This window comes from Caretta caretta, chromosome 1 (assembly GCF_965140235.1).
Source record: "Caretta caretta isolate rCarCar2 chromosome 1, rCarCar1.hap1, whole genome shotgun sequence".
Classification (NCBI taxonomy): domain Eukaryota; kingdom Metazoa; phylum Chordata; order Testudines; family Cheloniidae; genus Caretta; species Caretta caretta.
The window spans coordinates 40,114,440-40,130,681 of NC_134206.1; the positions used below are offsets into that span (position 1 = coordinate 40,114,440).

General features: G+C 41.4%; 1 protein-coding gene across 6 annotated transcripts in view; it reads left to right on the forward strand.

The window, feature by feature from the left end:
- PARP4 (poly(ADP-ribose) polymerase family member 4) overlaps positions 1-16,242 on the forward strand; it is a 118,570-nt gene that overhangs the window by 32,776 nt on the left and 69,552 nt on the right. For all 6 annotated transcript variants that reach the window (XM_075127265.1, XM_075127271.1, XM_075127269.1 and 3 more), the window contains exons 11-19: positions 3,477-3,614; positions 6,414-6,512; positions 7,378-7,561; positions 10,983-11,142; positions 11,709-11,833; positions 13,599-13,730; positions 13,977-14,063; positions 14,679-14,843; positions 15,638-15,684. In XM_075127265.1, coding sequence (XP_074983366.1) covers positions 3,477-3,614; positions 6,414-6,512; positions 7,378-7,561; positions 10,983-11,142; positions 11,709-11,833; positions 13,599-13,730; positions 13,977-14,063; positions 14,679-14,843; positions 15,638-15,684 — 1,137 coding nt within the window. The remainder of the gene's footprint in view (positions 1-3,476; positions 3,615-6,413; positions 6,513-7,377; positions 7,562-10,982; positions 11,143-11,708; positions 11,834-13,598; positions 13,731-13,976; positions 14,064-14,678; positions 14,844-15,637; positions 15,685-16,242) is intronic.

Sequence of the window (16,242 nt, forward strand, 5' to 3'; positions counted from 1 at the left end):
GTATCCACAAAAAGAAAAGTTGTACTTGTGGCACCTCAGAGACTAACAAATTTATTTGAGCATAAGCTTTTGTGAGCTACAGCTGTGTCTCTAAGGTGCCACAAGTACTCCTTTTCTTTTTAAAAGTGACATAGGTACTTAGGAGGTGATAGCCTTGTCTACACTACAAATGGCTTGCTGGTATACTAGGAACATAAGCTGCATCTACACTATATGTAACTATATGTCTAACTATATGTCTAACTAACCAACTATATGTCTAGTTGGCAGCCAGTGTCAAGTGGAGTGCCCCAGGGGTCGGTCCTGGGGCCGGTTTTGTTCAATATCTTCATAAATGATCTGGAGGATGGTGTGGATTGCACTCTCAGCAAATTTGCGGATGATACTAAACTGGGAGGAGTGGTAGATACGCTGGAGGGGAGGGATAGGATACAGAAGAACCTAGACAAATTGGAGGACTGGGCCAAAAGAAATCTGATGAGGTTCAATAAGGATAAGTGCAGGGTCCTGCACTTAGGACGGAAGAACCCAATGCACCGCTACAGACTAGGGACCGAATGGCTAGGCAGCAGTTCTGCGGAAAAGGACCTAGAGGTGACAGTGGACGAGAAGCTGGACATGAGTCAGCAGTGTGCCCTTGTTGCCAAGAAGGCCAATGGCATTTTGGGATGTATAAGTAGGGGCATAGCGAGCAGATCGAGGGACGTGATCATCCCCCTCTATTCGACATTGGTGAGGCCTCATCTGGAGTACTGTGTCCAGTTTTGGGCCCCACACTACAAGAAGGATATGGATAAATTGGAGAGAGTCCAGCGAAGGGCAACAAAAATGATTAGGGGTCTGGAACACATGACTTATGAGGAGAGGCTGAGGGAACTGGGATTGTTTAGTCTGCAGAAGAGAAGAATGAGGGGGGATTTGATAGCTGCTTTCAACTACCTGAAAGAGGGTTCTAAAGAGGATGGATCTAGACTGTTCTCAGTGGTGGAAGAGGACAGGACAAGGAGTAATGGTCTCAAGTTGCAGTGGGGGAGGTTTAGGTTGGATATTAGGAAAAACTTTTTCACTAGGAGGGTGGTGAAACACTGGAATGCGTTGCCTAGGGAGGTGGTAGAATCTCCTTCCTTAGAAGTTTTTAAGGTCAGGCTTGACAGAGCCTTGGCTGGGATGATTTAATTGGGGATGGGTCCTGCTTTTGAGCAGGGGGTTGGATTAGATGACCTCCTGAGGTCCCTTCCAACCCTGATATTCTATGATTCTATGATACACTAAGGACTCTGACAAAAGGAGTTTTTCTGCCCATGTAGGAATGCCAAGTCCCTGAACCACATTGTCTACTCTGACAGAAGCACTCATCTGTCACCATAGCTGCATCTAAACGCGGGGGGTTGCGGCATAGCTATATTGGCTGGAGGGGATGGGCTTTTTACACCCTGACTGACAGCTATGCCAACAAAACTTTGTGGTGAAGACCTGGCCTCATTCTCTTTGAAAGTCATTGGGACTTAAGAGCCTAAGGTTGCGGCCTGGTCTACACTACAAAATTAGATCAACATAAGCCACCTTGCGTCAACTTAGTTGTACATGTGTCTATACTTACATTTATCTCCGGCTGATGTAAGTGTCCTACAGGGATGTACTACAGGGATGCAGTAACACCACCTCCTTGAATGGTGTTGAGCTGTGGTCGACATACCGAGGTTAATGCAGCACGAGTATTGACACTGTATGACTTATGTTGACCCTAACAGTTCTCCAGCAGCTGTTCCACAATACCTAACACTGACTGCTCTGGTCACAGTTTTGAACTCGTCTCAGAGACCAGAAGCCACTACTGCTCCTTTAAAACCCCTGTATATTTTTAAAAGTCTTTTTCTGGTTGCCCAGCCTGGCAGGCACACCTACCATCTCTCCCTTGTTGTAAGCAATTGACCATGCTGGCTCCACTCACTAGATTTGCTACTGCTTGGAGCAGACAGTAGGTATTGGATCTCCTGAGCCTGTGAGGAGAAGAGACTGTGCAAACACAGCTTTGGAGCAGTCATAGAAACATGGAAATCTGCCAAAAGATTGCACAGGGGATGCAGGCAAAGGGGTATGGTAGGAATCACAGCAGTGCCAGGTGAAAACGAAGGACCTGCAGCAGGCATACTAGAACCAGGGAGGCCAAAAGTCAATCCAGTGCCTATTTACAGACCTGCTGCTTTTACAATGAACTGAATGTCACTTTTGAAAATGGTGCAAAGGCTTGACTTAACCTCTGGTGTAGATGCAACAGGTTTGTTGGAAAAATGCTTCTGTCGTCCTAGCTACTGTCACTCAGGGAGGTGGAATTCCTACAGCAGTGAAAAAAATCTCTTCTGTTGCTATAATCTGCATCTGCACTATGGGGTTACAGCAGCGTATGCTGTACTGCTGTAGCACCCATTGTGTAGACATGGCCTTAAGAGCCAAGTCACTTGGGTACTTTTGAAAAATTTACCCCTCATCTTAACTCTGAAGGTGGCCTCCTGTCAGAGGTAGAGCCTGGAAGTGATATCAATAAACAGCATGCTGGAGCATTACATGGAGCAGGATCCACAGATCTGCACCAAGTCTGGACTTCCCAGGATCTGAAAGGATACCAAAAAAGGCAAATTTAAAAAAAGCTTTGCTAAATTCCTCTCTGCTCATGCTACTGAGGGATTCAGCACCTATTCCTACTACTCTGAATTTGTTATTTAAATATCTTTAAGAGAGGATCCCACCAAGATTGTTTTGTAATTGAATAAGTATTTTGTATGTAGTTGAGCTTGTGGCAGGATTGTTCGGGACTGAGCTTGTAGGCCCAGATCCTCAGGTGCCTAAATATCTTTAACTCCCATTGATTCATGGAGTTGGGCACCTAAATACGTTTTAAGCCTTAATCAGTGTGCAACAACTTCCAGCAGCCATTGGTCCTTTCTCCAGCCTCAACAGACAAGTGTCAGTGGCTGCTGGGAGTTGTAGTGTAATGCAGCTGCATTCTGTGCAGATTATGAGCTAGAAGCTCTTCCCCTTAGGTCACCCAGACTGTTGACTCCAAAAGGACAATGAGTGAGTAGGCCTGATTGGTAGAAACTTCAAAATCTGTTTTTGTTAAAATTTTGGAAAACTAACATTTGGATTTTTTCACAGATGTGCCATAGCTTGAACTCTGTGAAACATAAATACATTGTATAGAAAAGGAGGAAACCTACTATGGGATTACAGACAATCACAGATTAGATAGCTGCTGTTGAATTACAATTTGTATTCCTGTTTGCCTTTAATATTTAAATATTTCCAGTAAATACTCCTTTGTATTGTGTCTGGTTGTTTTTCTTTTATAATTACAAGAAACGAAGAGTAGTCATTTCTATGAGGTACATATTAGTTCTTCACCCGTTAGCTATAATTGAATTTGAATATACTTTCTAACTCACATGACCTTGAAGTTCATTTTCAATTTCTTGCAGTGACTGTCCAGTGAAAGTTCTACAAATATTCAGAGTTGGCAGAATAAGTGAAACAGCAGAGTTTCTGAGCAGTCTTGGGAATGTTCAATCCTTATTCCATGCATCATCTGTGTGCAACTTTGTTGGAATTCTCTCCCGGTAAGAACTTGCAGTATTTTTTCCTTAAGGTTTTCCAGCATCTTTTTACTTTTTTATCTAATATTTGGGGCTTATAAAGGGAATCATTTTCTTTGACATCAAGCAAATGTTTACTTTAATGTTTGAGCATTAACATTTATGCGGGTACATCATAATGGAAAAATTTACCTTTTCTTTTGAACAGATGAGTTATAAAGACTTGATATTCTCTTGAAAATGGGTCTAAAGTGGATATAAGTGGTCAGACATCATGGTAATAAGCATAATTTAAATACCTGGGTAGAGAAAGAACTTAATTTTTTTTCAGTGTGTTCTATTTAAGCTTAATTACTAACCTAAAAAAATAGAGAGAGAGTGGAAAGAGTAATAAAATGTGAATACTATATCCCTTCTTCTAGCAAGCCTTCCATTGCTGACCTATGCCCTCCATTTTTAGATGTTATTTTTTTAAATATATTTGTGTATGTAATATTAAGCACACATCACTGTCTTCTGCTGCTGTAACCCATATCTTACCACACATCCTGTTTATTTTCATCCTTTGTGTTGGATCTAATTAAGGGTCAAACATTTGCAGCCAATAGTAGTTCTAGTAGTACTAACAAATTCTATAGGACTACTCACGGTAGTAAGTACTGAGTTCATTAATGAGTGTTCATGTGATCATCCTCTTTGATTGCAGCTCCTGAGGGCAAGAATCTGTTAACTTTATTTGATTGTAAAGGGCCATGCACACCTATGATACTGTATAAATAATACAATGTTAGTTTTATTTCTATAGCCAAATAAAATTGATTTCTGTCATAATCTTAACAGAATTCATAGATTCTAAGGCAATAAGGGACAATTAGGTTGTCTGGTTGAACTTCCTGTATATCACAGGCCACTAAGAGTATGTCTACACTGCAGTTAAAGACCCACAGTTAGTCTGTGTCAGCTAACTCAGGCTTGCGGGGCTTGGGTTACGAGGCTGTGGTGTAGTCGCTCAGGCTCTGGGACCCCACGAAGAGGGGTTGTCCCAGAGCCTGGGGTCCACCCTGGGCCTGAGTATTTACACCACTGTTAAACAGCCCTATAGCCTGAGCCTCGCAAACCAAGTCAGCTGATAACCCCTGCGTTGAGCCCAATATCGGTTTTTTTGTTTTTTGTTTTTTTTACTAAAACATACCTTTCAGAAAGACATCCAGTTTTGATTTGAAGAAATCAACAGATAGAGAATCCACTACTTCCTTTGTTAAGTTTAGTCCAGAGGTTTATCACCTTCAAAAATATGTGCCCTGTGTCTAATCTGAATTTGTTTGACTTCGGCTTCTAGTCATTGATTCTTGTTATGCCTCTCTCCTCAAGATTAAAGAGCCCGTCAGTACCAGGCATTTTCTCCCTGTCAGGGTACTTATAAACTGTAATCGAGTGACCTATTAAGGTCTTTAAGTTTCTTGCTGTAAGACATTTTCTCCAGACCTCAAATTATTCTTGTGGCCTTTGTCTGTGCCTGCTTCAAATTTTCAACATCTTTTAAAAAATGTGGACACCAGAACTGTATGCAATATTCTGTTATCAGTCTCAACAGTGCTGTAAACAAAGGTAAAATAATCTGAGAGCTTCTCTGTTTCTACATCCAAGAACAGTGTTATCCGTTTTTGCCACAATGTCACACTAGGAGCTCATGTTGAGTTTCTTAGCCACTGTGACTGCAAAATCTTTTTCAGAGTCACAGCTTTGAGGATACCAGCCCCCATTCTGTAGATATTGCCTGTGTTTCTTGTTCCTAGATGTATGACCTTGCATTTGGTTGTATTTAAATGTATTTTGTTTGAATAGGCCTGATCTACCAACTGATCCAGATCACTCTGTATGACTGCCCTCACTTTGTCCTCATCCTTATTTACTACTCTGCCAACCTTTGTGTCATCCTCAGATATGATCAGCAGTGTTTGTTTATTTATTTCCAAATCACTGATTTAAAATATTGAACAGCATTGGGCCTAGTGCCAATCCATGAAGAACCCAACTAGAAAAATCCCCATTCGATGATGATTCCCCATTGACAACTGCTTTTTGAGTTCTGTCAGTTAGCTGTTAGTTCTGTCAGTTAGTTCTTAATCTATTTCAGATGTGCTTTATTTATATTATATAGTGCTAATTTTTTCATAAGAATGTCATGCGGTACTAAGTCAAATGGCTTACAAAAGTCTAAGTATATAACATCTATGCAGTTACCAATATCAACCAAATTTGTAATCTCATCAAAAGTTTAAATCTGATTTGTTTGACAAGATCTGCTTTCCATAAAAGAAGACTAAAATTAAGGATCAAATTGCACTTCACTCCTGGACACTCTACCTTTTATGCCCACCCTTGTTTTGCTTAGATAATGTATGTGTCTGTGATAAGTGTACGGTGTTCCATATAGTATAGGTTATAGAAAAGTAGCACTATTTTGTATAATCAGACAAATATTAAGTGCTAGTTTCATGTTAATCTGGATGTTTGCCAGTGATCACTATTTTGTTTTCACTTTCTAACATGCAGTTCTTATGTGCTAAAACTAGAAAAATAAGGAGTATTTACTGTAATATCCTCTTGATGAACCTCACCCATGGATTTCCCCTATTGTGACTAACTCAGTAATGTCTCTGTTTTACTGAACATTTTCCAGAACTCCCTTTCCATGGTTTCTGTAAACTGTATTTTGTCTGGTTCATCAGTGGCACCCTATTTACTCAGTCCGTATTAATCACGGGACTGTATGTCAGGATCCTTCTACCTTCATTAACTATGATGCTATTTCTTTTCTAGGGGACTCCTTTTACCAAAGATAGTGGTTGAAGACCATGGCATGGAAAGAACTGATGTTGGGAACCTGGGGAGTGGCATTTATTTCAGTGATTCCATCAGGTTTGAAATACTTAGTTATAATACTGTGTTCTTTTGACTGTTAAAGAAATTTAAGTTTCTTTTTGTAATGTTTTAGAGCAGGGGTGGGCAAACTACGGCATGCGGGCCAGATCCAGGCCACCAGCCATTTTAATCTGGCCCTTGAGCTCCCATGGGGAAGCGGGGTCTGGGGCTTTCCCTGCTCTGGTGTTCCACGCAGCTCTCGGAAGCAATGGCATGGCCCTTCTCCGGGTCCTATGCATAGGGGCAGCCAGGGGGCTCCGCTCTGCATGCTACCCCTACCCCAAGCACCGCCCCACAGCTCCCATTGGCCAAGAACCACAGCCAATGGGAACTGCAGGGGCGGTGCCTGTGGATGGGGCAGCGTGCAGAGCCGCCTGGCCGCACCTCTGTGTAGGAGCTGGAGAAGGGACATGCCACTGCTTCTGGGAGTCACTTGAGGTAAGTGTCTTGAGGTAAGCCTGCACCCCAGAGCCTCTCCCTGCGCCCCATCCCCCTGCCCAAGCCCTGATCCCCCTCCCGTCCTCTGAACCCCTCAGTCCCAGCCCAGAGCACCCTCCGTCACCCCAAACCCCTCCTCTCCAGCCCTACCCCAGAGCCCGCATCCCCAATCAGAGCCCTCACCCCTTCCTGCACCCCAACCCCAATTTTGTGAGCATTCATGGCCCACCATACAATTTCTATTCCCAGATGTGGCCCTTGGGACAAAAAGTTTGCCCATCACTGTGGTCGAGGAATTTTAAGATAATTTTGATGTTGAAAGTTATTCCTTTCCAGTTTTCTACTTTCTATTGAAACTTAAAATAGAAATGCATGTTAATGTAAACTGTATGTGTCTGTGTGTGTGATTTTTCTTTAACTGTAGTACAAGCATTAAGTATTCTCTACAAAGTGAAATGGACGGAACTCGATTGTTGGCTGTTTGTAATGTGGCACTAGGAACCTGCCTGGACTTGTATAAAAAAGCTTTGTCATTAACTAATGCACCATCAGGATATGACAGCGTGCATGGAGTCCGTAAAACAGCAAACATCTATTCAGATTTTGAGGTACAGAAATCAGATCCAACCAAAAAAAGGCACTGAGGTTGTTTAATACTGATTTATTGTGTCAGTGTTAGATAACAGGACAGAGGGAGACTGAATTCCTAGGTTCTATTTCCAGTTCTGCCACTGAGTTACTATGTGGCAATGGGCAAGTCACTATCACTTTTACCTCCATTTCCCCATCAGTAAAGTGCATACAATACCTGCGTCACAGGATTTTTAAACATTTGTATAGAGCTTTTGGGACTGTGGCATGAAGGACGCTATTTAAATGAAAAATATTATTAAATTTTTATTAAATTATTAAATTAAATAAATTAATATTATTTTATATTACAGTAGAATTTTCCTATAATTTGCTGAGAGGGATTTTATATTGAACTTGGTTCTAACAAAGTGGACGGGGGGGGATCCTGAATTACTCTGCAACATTTCAGCAGACTTTCATGTCACATAAACCACTTACACAATAGGATTTGGAGCCATGGAAGGGTCAACCAGGATTTTTTTTAATGGATGTTGAATATAGTAAGGCTATGTCTATACTAGCTGAAAACCATATTCCACCAGGGTTGCAGCCGTGAATCACAACTTCTTTTCCTAGTGTAAACACATCCCTTTAGTAAAGCATTGCTTCACTTTGGGCTTGTCTACACTTACATTTTATAGCACTCTAACTTGCTGGCTCAGGGGTGTGAAAAATCACCCCCCTGAGCGCAGCAAGTCTGAGCGCTTTAAAGTGCTAGTGTAGACAGGCTCCGAGCTAATCCCCTCATGGAGGTGGATTACCAGGAGCGCTGGGAGAGCTGTCTCCCAGCGCTTGCGCACGACCACACTCGCACTTCAAAGCAATGCCACGGGAGCACTGCCACGGGAGTACTTTGAAGTTTCCAGTGTAACCTTGCCCTTATAGTGAACTTGCATTCCACTATCAACTGTTTGCATTGTGCTAGTTCCCTTGGAATATACCAATTCTTATCTACTCAGATAGGTGCTAAATACTACATTTCAAGGAAATTTTCCCTGCATCCTATAATTATCACTTTCACATAGAAGAGGGAAAGGGCAAGGAGGATCCTGGCTCCGAGTCACGCTACAGTAGCTCCCAGCAAGGAGTAAAGAGGAGCTGAATAGTATTGCTAAAGTTGCTCCGCAGTGAGGGTAGAGAGGTTACCAAGTATGCAGTTTTTGCAGCCCATTGGGCTATTTATAACTGACAGCAGCAGGGATTTTTTAGCAGTTGCAGGTTGCAGTGTTTTGGGCTCTTTTGCTGCCCTGTTGCCACTAGCCATGCTGCTCCAAAGTTGGGAGGGGGACTTCTGATCTGCCTCGCCCCCTGCCCTGCCGAGGTGTCCCGCCCTGCTGTCAGGATCTCAGTTCTCAGCCCCCTCCTTGGGTTACATTTGCAGAATGGATGTAAGATGCTGCTGTGCCTTAGTCCCAAAACTTTCTGCTGCTCTCCTTCCCCATACCTGCTGGTGATCGCTGTGACTCCTGCCATTAAGAAGTTATTTAGAGGCATGCTCACTCACAGAAGCTTTTTTGTGTATGGTGTCACAGGGCTTCTGCGCCTGTATTTCCCCTCAGAGGTTCAGCAAGGGCACCTGACACTCAGGCTTCCAGCTCTTGCCACTCTTGGGTGGAGACATGCATTTCCAGGCTGGACAGTTCCCTGGCCTTCTCTGTGTAATTCGTAGCACAGTCAGTCTGCCTAGACAGACCTTCTTGCTTTTTCTTCAGAGATGGATAACAGTTAAGGTTACGATTTTGTCATGGTTATTTTTAGTAAAAGTCATACACAGGTCGTGGGCAATAAACAAAAATTTACCGGAACTGTGGCATGTCCATGACTTTTACTAAAAATAACAGGGTAGAGAGTGGGGGGAAGGAATGACAGCAGGAGCCCCATGGGTGGGACTGATAGTCCCACTGCCGTGGGGGAGGGAGGCACAGCCCCAGCTTCAGCCCCCGCTGCAGCCATGGGGAGGAGTGCACAGTCCTGACTTCAGCTCTGGCCAAAGCTGCGGAGTAGAGGCACGCAGCGGCGGTTCAGGCTCCGGCCCCAGCCAAGCTCCGGCCCTGGATGAAGCTGTGGGGAGGGAAGGTGCACTGCCCTGGCTCCTGCCACAGCTGTGAGGGGGGCCCACAGACCTGAAGCCATGGGTCAGGGAGGAACAGCCCCACCACTGACAGCTGAAGCCGAAGTCACTGAGGTCTGATAAAGTCATAGAATTCATTACCTCCGTGACTAAATAATAGTGTTACAGCTACAGGTATAACTTACGACACAGTTCTTTCCAACCAAGCCTACTTTATTCTTAAGGATAAAATATTTTGGAGAAAACATATTTAAAACAATAAAAGAACCTATATGCATCTTAATAAGCTTACCAGGCGTTACGCCACCCAAGGGTTTTTTTTGTAGTCACAAATTCCTCAGTTTCAGTTCAGGACAAGCACACGGTCTTTGGAGGTCTCTCTAGGCTAAATTCTTCCAGTGTTCCCATGAGGATTGGTGAACTCCATGGAACGAGGTTCTGCCTGTTTGGTGTATCAGGAGAAGGCCCCAAGTCATTTTAAACTTAGGCTTTTTATCCAAAGACCTTTTCTTTGTGGGTCTCAGGAGAATCCAGTTTGGACTAGTATATGCATATGTCCCAGGGGGACTTCAAAGGCTGATAACTAAGGAAGTTCAGTAGCATTCTCCTTCTCTGTTACAGAAGGTACATACAATGCCATAACACCACATACATTTTAATATAATGTATCCCACAGATACTCCAATAAGGTTTAACTTAATTCCGTAAAACTTATTTTAATTCCATAAGGTTTGTTCAAGATATTGTCAGTCTGTCACATATGGAATATAGAAAACAACAATGAAAGAGGGTTCCACTGTCTTATTAATGTATAAAATAAATATAATCCCTGCTCCAAATTGTTTAAACTGTAAGGGTAGGAAGAGGTGCAATACTATGCAAACAAATAAGCACAGTTGCTGTCTAGGCAGCCAGAGAAGGAAAAGTGATAATTATTCTTGGAATTATTTTGAGGAACAGTTGTGTTTTAAGGAGGTTTTTTTGAGAGAGTTTGGGCACCTGGATAACTTAATTGTGAGGCTTTTTGCCAAGTTGAGGATGGCATGAAAGAAGGCATAAATTTGTGAGTGAGCAAAGGAGACAAAAGGAGCAGTCAGCAGTGAAGTTTGGGCAGTGTAGGAAGTTATGAGGAGGTATAGGATGAGAAGAGGACAGAAGTGGAGTTCTTCGAAGAGTGAAAAGCATTAGTATTAAAACCATACAGTCATATGAATATCCCAGTTGAGATGTCTCTTTAGATCAGCTCTTAAATCGGTTTACAGTCTTTGTAGGAATACCTGTAGCTTTTATTATGTTTGTAAAATAATTCTCTTTGCTTGCAATAGGATGATGAATTTGTTGTATACAAAACCTGTCAGGTTAAAATGAGATACATTGTTAAGTTTTGTCTTCCTGGAGACCAAATAAAGCAGTTTCAGCCTGGAATTGTGACAGAATTAGCGCAAGATCTGCCAGCGACCTCACATTGTCATTTACAACCCGAAGGTGGACAATTTTCTTGTTTGTAACTGTATTTACATCATGAATGCTCTAGCTATTAATCAATAACTCTTGAATAAAACTGATCAAATACATTTTTAATATAATTTAAAAATTCTTTTGGATTGATTTGCAGCTGTCACCACGCGTTCTTAACTAATATTGGTATCTTGGAAGCATCTGTTTAACAGATTTCCTCTGGGAATAAATATTGAGGCTGGTTTTCTCCTCCTGACAAAGTGCCTTTCAAGAGGCCTAGCAGGAAATATTCTTGCATAAGTCATCAGACGCTCTTTAAAGAATTCACATTTTACTCCCTAAGAGCTAAACAAAGGTCTTATGAAAGACCTGTCATCAACTCATGATCCCTCAGACAGCCTTTATCGCAGCAATAGAACAATACCATTGTGGGAATTCATAACAGACACTGAGTATTATTTTTAATTCATGTATGCTGAATTACAGTTGTAAACATGGGACAAATAGCCATTGGTGTGTGGGATTGGCTATTACCCACCACCCAAAATCCCAAACCAAAACACTAACCTTTCTTCAATTTTTTTATGTTTTAGACTATGCATTACCAAGAGTAAATCTTTTAAACCATGTGAAAACTGGTCTTCAGGACACATCTGGAAACCCAGTCCCTCTTGAAGATATTCATATCAAGGGGAGGATAATAGACTTCATAGCACAGGTACAGTGCACTGTTTATTGTTAGCTCAACTTTTCAGCAACTGACTACTGAGAATTAATTCAAATTGTTATGTACTGTTGAGTCACTTTTAGAAAAATAGACAACTCAATCTCTAAATGAAGGTCAGTCTCTTACAGGTCAAAGTATTTTTAAAGGTAAGCAGACAAGTTTTATTTGTAAGTTCTTTGGGCAATGAAAAGATCAGTGAATTTTTGTAATTCCATATTTCAGAATAATTTTTCTGCCTATATGTGGTTAAATCATTGCCAGGAAGAAAGTTGCTGCAATGGAATATGCCTTTCTTTTTTTTTTAAGGGGCTTTCTTTCCTGCCAATTTGATAACTAGGATTGGTGCATTGAGCTTACCAAAATAATGAAAGGCCCATCCCCACGGATGAGGGAGAGGCCCCAAACCCAGAAATTAACAGATTACATGGGACAAAAAATGAAAAAAAGGGATGGAGGTCCAGGATCAAAACAACGAATCCAGGGGGTACACCCATCAGAGAACCGTAGACCAGTGGTTCTCAAACTAGGGCCGCCACTTGTTCAGGGAAAGGAAAGCCCCTGGCGGGCTGGGCCGGTTTGTTTACCTGCCGCGTCTGCAGGTTCGGCCAGTTGCGGCTCCCACTGGCCGCGGTTCGCTGCTCCAGGCCAATGGGGGCTGCGGAAAGTGGCATGGGCCGAGGGATGTTCTGGCTGCCCTTCCTGCAGCCCCCATTGGCCTGGAGTGGCGAACCGCGGCCAGTGGGAGCCGCGATCAGCCGAACCTGCAGACACGGTAAACAAACCGGCCCGGCCCACCGGGGGCTTTTCCTGATCAAGCGGCGGCCCTAGTTTGAGAACCACTGCCCTAGACCATGTCCACTGCTCCGAGGAGTCTAAGGAGTCAGTGGACACAGTCCAGAGGAACTGTGCCCAGATGCATGAACAGACAAGGGACTGGAAAAAGGCCCCACATTTGCAGAGATTTCCCCATCCAGCTTCCTCCTTAGGACTGATGAATGGCCATCTTGGATGTGGCAGGCAGTGGTTGATGAAAAGATCTCAGGACTTTGTGGGGACATAGATAGGGAGTGCAGAGAGGAACAGGTGTGGACATAAATTCAGCAGGAACCGCTGGCACTGAAGACTGAAATTCTCCATTTACAGAATAGATATTGTTCCTGGAGAGACAGCACAGGTTTCCCAAGTAGCCATGTCAGTAAAGCTTAACCTGGTTGGACTATCTGCCTTCCTGCCTACTCAGTCCTTCAGTCTTGAGGCTACCAGCACATTTGCAGGGGTGGTTTCTGTGGTGTGGACCCCTGTCCTGTAGACACCAGATTGGTGATATTTGTAAAGTTAGCATTTTCATATAGCCGCAGGTGGAAATGATTTTTATTTACTCTTCGCTTGGAGGAGATTTGAATTGGTGACCTAGAGATGAAAGACTCGATATTCCATTACCCGTTTCCTGAACCATCCATTCCCCCAAGCACCGGTAGATTTGCTACAATCACTATATGTATGTGTGTTTGAGGTATTCGTGTACAAATAGGGCTTCAGAAAGATAAACCAAGTTGCACTCTGCCTCCTAGCAACATTTTGTAGTGTGAAACATAATAGCACATTTATGCTATTAAATTTAAAATAGTGAACTTAAACCAAAACCACTAATGCAGAATGACGTATGGGAAGATATACTCTCTGCCTGTTGTTTTTTTTATCATTATATTTTTTTCACTTAATAGGATTATAAAAGAGATCCATTTCTCTATTTCAGATAGTAGTGTTTCAGACATACACCAATCAAAATGATAATTCCATTGAGGCAAAATATGTCTTTCCTTTGGATGACACAGCAGCTGTATGTGGATTTGAGGCTTTCATCAATGGGAAACATATTGTTGGAAAGGTAAGATGATTTAATATTTTGCTCTTCTAGAGTGCTTTCAATCCCAAAATTCAAAGCATTAATGAGCGAAGACACACAACATTAGTGTTACTGCTACTCTCACTCTGATTTTATACCATTGTCACTTAACTAGCTTTTGAGTTGATGGTGTACCACTAAATGACTCTTGGTTAACTGAGACAAGGTAGTTAACTGTGTTCCATATAAAAATAGTTAATTTACTGATTTTGGAGCAATCTTTTGCAGGTTAAAGAAAAGGAACAAGCACATAAGGAATATAGAGACGCAATCAGTCGAGGTGATGGAGCTTACTTGATGGACCAGGATGCTCCTGTATGTTGAATGTCATGGTTTACTATGCATTTTAAAAACCCCAGACTGGTCACATTGTATATTAGTCGCTGAAGTCAGATACCAAACAAATCAAATTTATGACATTGATCCCCAACCCCACAAATACACATGTACTTCACTTTACGCATGAGAGTAGACCCATTGGAATTGTTGCAGAATCATGTCTTTAATGGGAAGGATTTTTTGTTTTGTTTTGTATTGTTTGTTTTTAAATAATGGAAATTATTTAGGCTGCACATTTGATCATTTCAGGAAATTAGTCAAAAATATCCACTGTACGTCCTACAGAAACTAGATTTTGCCAACTCTCTGTAAAATCCTCTTTTAAAAAACAATTTGAACTCTCTCTGTAAAATATTGATTTATGCATAGATACTACTGATGAGTTTTGTCCAGACAGGAATTTTTTAGTAAATTGTTAAAACAGCATAACTTCTTGCCCTTTATCACCATAATTAGTTTTCTTCAAGCCTCTTCTCTGAAGAAATATAGAAAACTAGCATTTGTTTTTTGTACATGACAAAACAAATGATTTATTGCTTTGGAAAATATATAGTTTAAATATGCAGATTAAAGCAATCATCTCTTTTCTAGGATATTTTTACTGTAAGTGTTGGAAACTTACCACCTAAAACTACAGTTCTTATCAAAGTCACCTACATCACTGAGCTTAGTTTTCAGAATGGCTGTATTACTTTTCAAATGCCTGCTGCTGTGGCTCCTTGGCAACAAGACAAAGCCTTAAATGAAAACACACAGGTTTGTGCATTTAAAGTATAAACTTAAAGTAGCATCTTATTGGTTTGAAGCGGAAGTACTCCTCTAAGGGTGGTGATTCCACAACAAGTTTGAGGGGAGTTGCAACCATCCTCCCTTTCTTATCTTTTTACATGTTCTTACCGTTTCATTTAAAATTGATTCTAACCCTTATGGCTGAAAGCAAGAGCCTCCAACAATGTGAACCAAAACAAAGAATAAATCAATGTAGTGATGCCTGCCTGAATCTACTCGAAACAATAGCTCTAAGACAAGGTTCATAACCTGGGTATTGTGACCAGCCTGCCCATATTGTTAAAAGGAAAGTGGTCCTGACTACATGGGATGAAGGCCTAGCATGGGGAAAGGGGTTCCAGGATGGAAAAGGTTGAGAACCACTGGTTTAAAACATGAGTAAATGTAGCAGTGTTAGTAATTAAGGGCCCAGGCCTATAGGCTGGCTACTTTGTATAGGTGGCCCCCTACTCATGACTTCAGTGATTTCCATGTGGGCATAGAGGTTTTCCCACAGAGAACAGTTTGCAAGAAGAGACAAATGACTTAGTATGTTTTCCCTTTTTAAATATCGTCAAGCTTATTCTCCTTCCCATATGTATGTATAATTCCCATATGTTATACTCGCATATTGAGGAGAGAGTTAACCACTGAAAGTGAAAGAAGCTGAGAAAATTGCTGGGTGCTGTGCTACAGTTGCTTTTCTAATAAAAGCAAGAGTGGCACTAAGATCTGTATATTTCATAACAATGATACATTTTATAGTTTTTTATTTTATATAGGATACAGTAAAGAAGGTTTGTGTTAAGCAAATAGGACCAAAAAAGGGGTAAGTAACATTTAGTAAGATACTTGATAGTCAAAAATGATTTTAAATAGTTTCTTTATTTTTGTTACTAACACCTTAGATTCTTAAATGTGAAGCAGTGTGTAAAATTTAATTTTCACCATTTATGTGGGGTTTATGGCATTTCATTCAGGTTGCATGATGAAAAGACTTTTTACTTTTGATTCAAAACTGCTGCTCTATTTGGGTTACAAACACTACACGGCAATAATTTTTAGGCAAACTCCATCTCTACCCCACTTCATTGAATATTTTGGATTGTTTGTTTCCTGAAAACATTTCCCTCAATACCAGGTTTTATAAAAACTTTGCATCACAAAACCTAATCCCTTGGGCCTGCACTACCTGAAAGTGTACTTTTTAAATTGAACTGATAGTTAGCTTTTTCTTTTCCTTAACATCTTTAATAATTTTTTTAAATTATATTTCAAATTGTAAATTTTTTTCTGATAACTTAATACTTCTTGAGAAATGGATAATTATAGTTCTACTTCATGCAATGCCTCTGCAGATATCCACTCGCTCCTATTCATGAAGCAG